At 29.0% G+C, this 1429-nt stretch overlaps 1 protein-coding gene across 1 annotated transcript in view; it reads right to left on the reverse strand.

Moving 5' to 3' along the window:
* LOC119572609 (neurobeachin-like) overlaps window positions 1–404 on the reverse strand; it is a 14131-nt gene extending 13727 nt beyond the window's left edge. The window contains exon 1 of the mRNA XM_037919714.1: window positions 363–404. Coding sequence (XP_037775642.1) covers window positions 363–404 — 42 coding nt within the window. The remainder of the gene's footprint in view (window positions 1–362) is intronic.
* Window positions 405–1429: the final 1025 nt, after the last annotated feature.

Consider the following 1429-nt stretch of genomic DNA (forward strand, 5'->3'; position numbering starts at 1 on the left):
TTGAATATTAAACCTTTAGTTTTTTTCCTTTTTTTATTTTTCTTTTTGACAACTTGATGTAAGCATTTTGAGGTATATCTTTGTTGAATTTCGTTGGAAATAAGTTCAGTAAATTTTTATGCTAAATTGAAGGCATTTGAATATGACTGTATATTCCTTCCTATTTATCTCCAAATAAGGTGTTCATGATCTTGAGAATATTAAATTGCTAAATTATATGTTTAATATTCCATACTTGAAAAGATCTTTGATATATGTTTAATAAATTACAAAATGCATAAAGGGAAAAATCCCATGTATATCAAATCATGCATCAAAGTATTAAATATTTAAAATGACTGAAATTTAACTTTGTGTCATACCTCTTTCTCAGGTGACGGTTTTTGGGTCAGTAGATATGGCATGCTTGTCCCATGAAAATATATCTAAAAATTATGTATAGTACCTTTTAAATAAATTTGCCACTGGGATAGTAGGTATGTACATAATGGGTCCACAAGAGCTTAATCACCATGAGCTAATTATTTAGCCCTTTTTTTCTCACCTTTCAAACCCTTTTCCTTGATTTTCAGAAATATTTTTCCTATATTTTTTTGGGCCCTAATCAAAATTCATAACTATAATTACGTGACATTTTAATATCATCATGAAAAAAAAAAAAAAAAAATCAAGGAATGGGGAAATCAGGTGGATTTTACCTACTAACCTACTGACTCCTTGACTGAGACATCTATGTTCGAACAAAATCTCAAAAAAAACTACCGGGGGCCATCACATTTACCCAGTGGCAATGTTATTAAAACTCATTTACAGTGGAGTTGAGATGACTCACATAGACCTTATTCTCTTGCTGTGTGATTATATTTATGGAAATTTTGTCCAACAAAACAGCAGATTTCATTAAACTAACCCAACCTACCCTAATCAACTCAGTTGAAAAAAAGCTGAAACATCCTATTACAGTTGAATCCATTCCAGTTTAAACCCAACTCACTCCAGAGCAAATTATGATATTGTAAATATAAGCACTGTAATAAAGAATAGTCAGTTTCATTGCAGAAATAGGTTCCATAAATTGCATGTAACCTTTTTAAACCCTTGATAAGATTAGTCAAAAATTTTTAATTATGGCTTTTTTTTGTATCTTTTGAGTTTGTACTGTCTCCATTTTTCATTATATCATTTAGTATTATTATCATTGTTTTTTTTTTTTCATTATTATTGTTTTTTATTATTATTTTTACTATTATTATTATTTTATTGTTATTATTATTATTTTCTATTATCAGATTATTATTGTCAAGTTTTAGTTTTTTCATTCCTTTGTAAATACTTATAGGGCTCTGAAGTTGGTGAAGCTGGGAAATGATGTTGGATCAGCAGCTGTCAGCCTTAATGAGGAACAGAATGCACAGCCCAAATGATGATG

This window comes from Penaeus monodon, chromosome 4 (assembly GCF_015228065.2).
Source record: "Penaeus monodon isolate SGIC_2016 chromosome 4, NSTDA_Pmon_1, whole genome shotgun sequence".
Lineage (NCBI taxonomy): Eukaryota > Metazoa > Arthropoda > Malacostraca > Decapoda > Penaeidae > Penaeus > Penaeus monodon.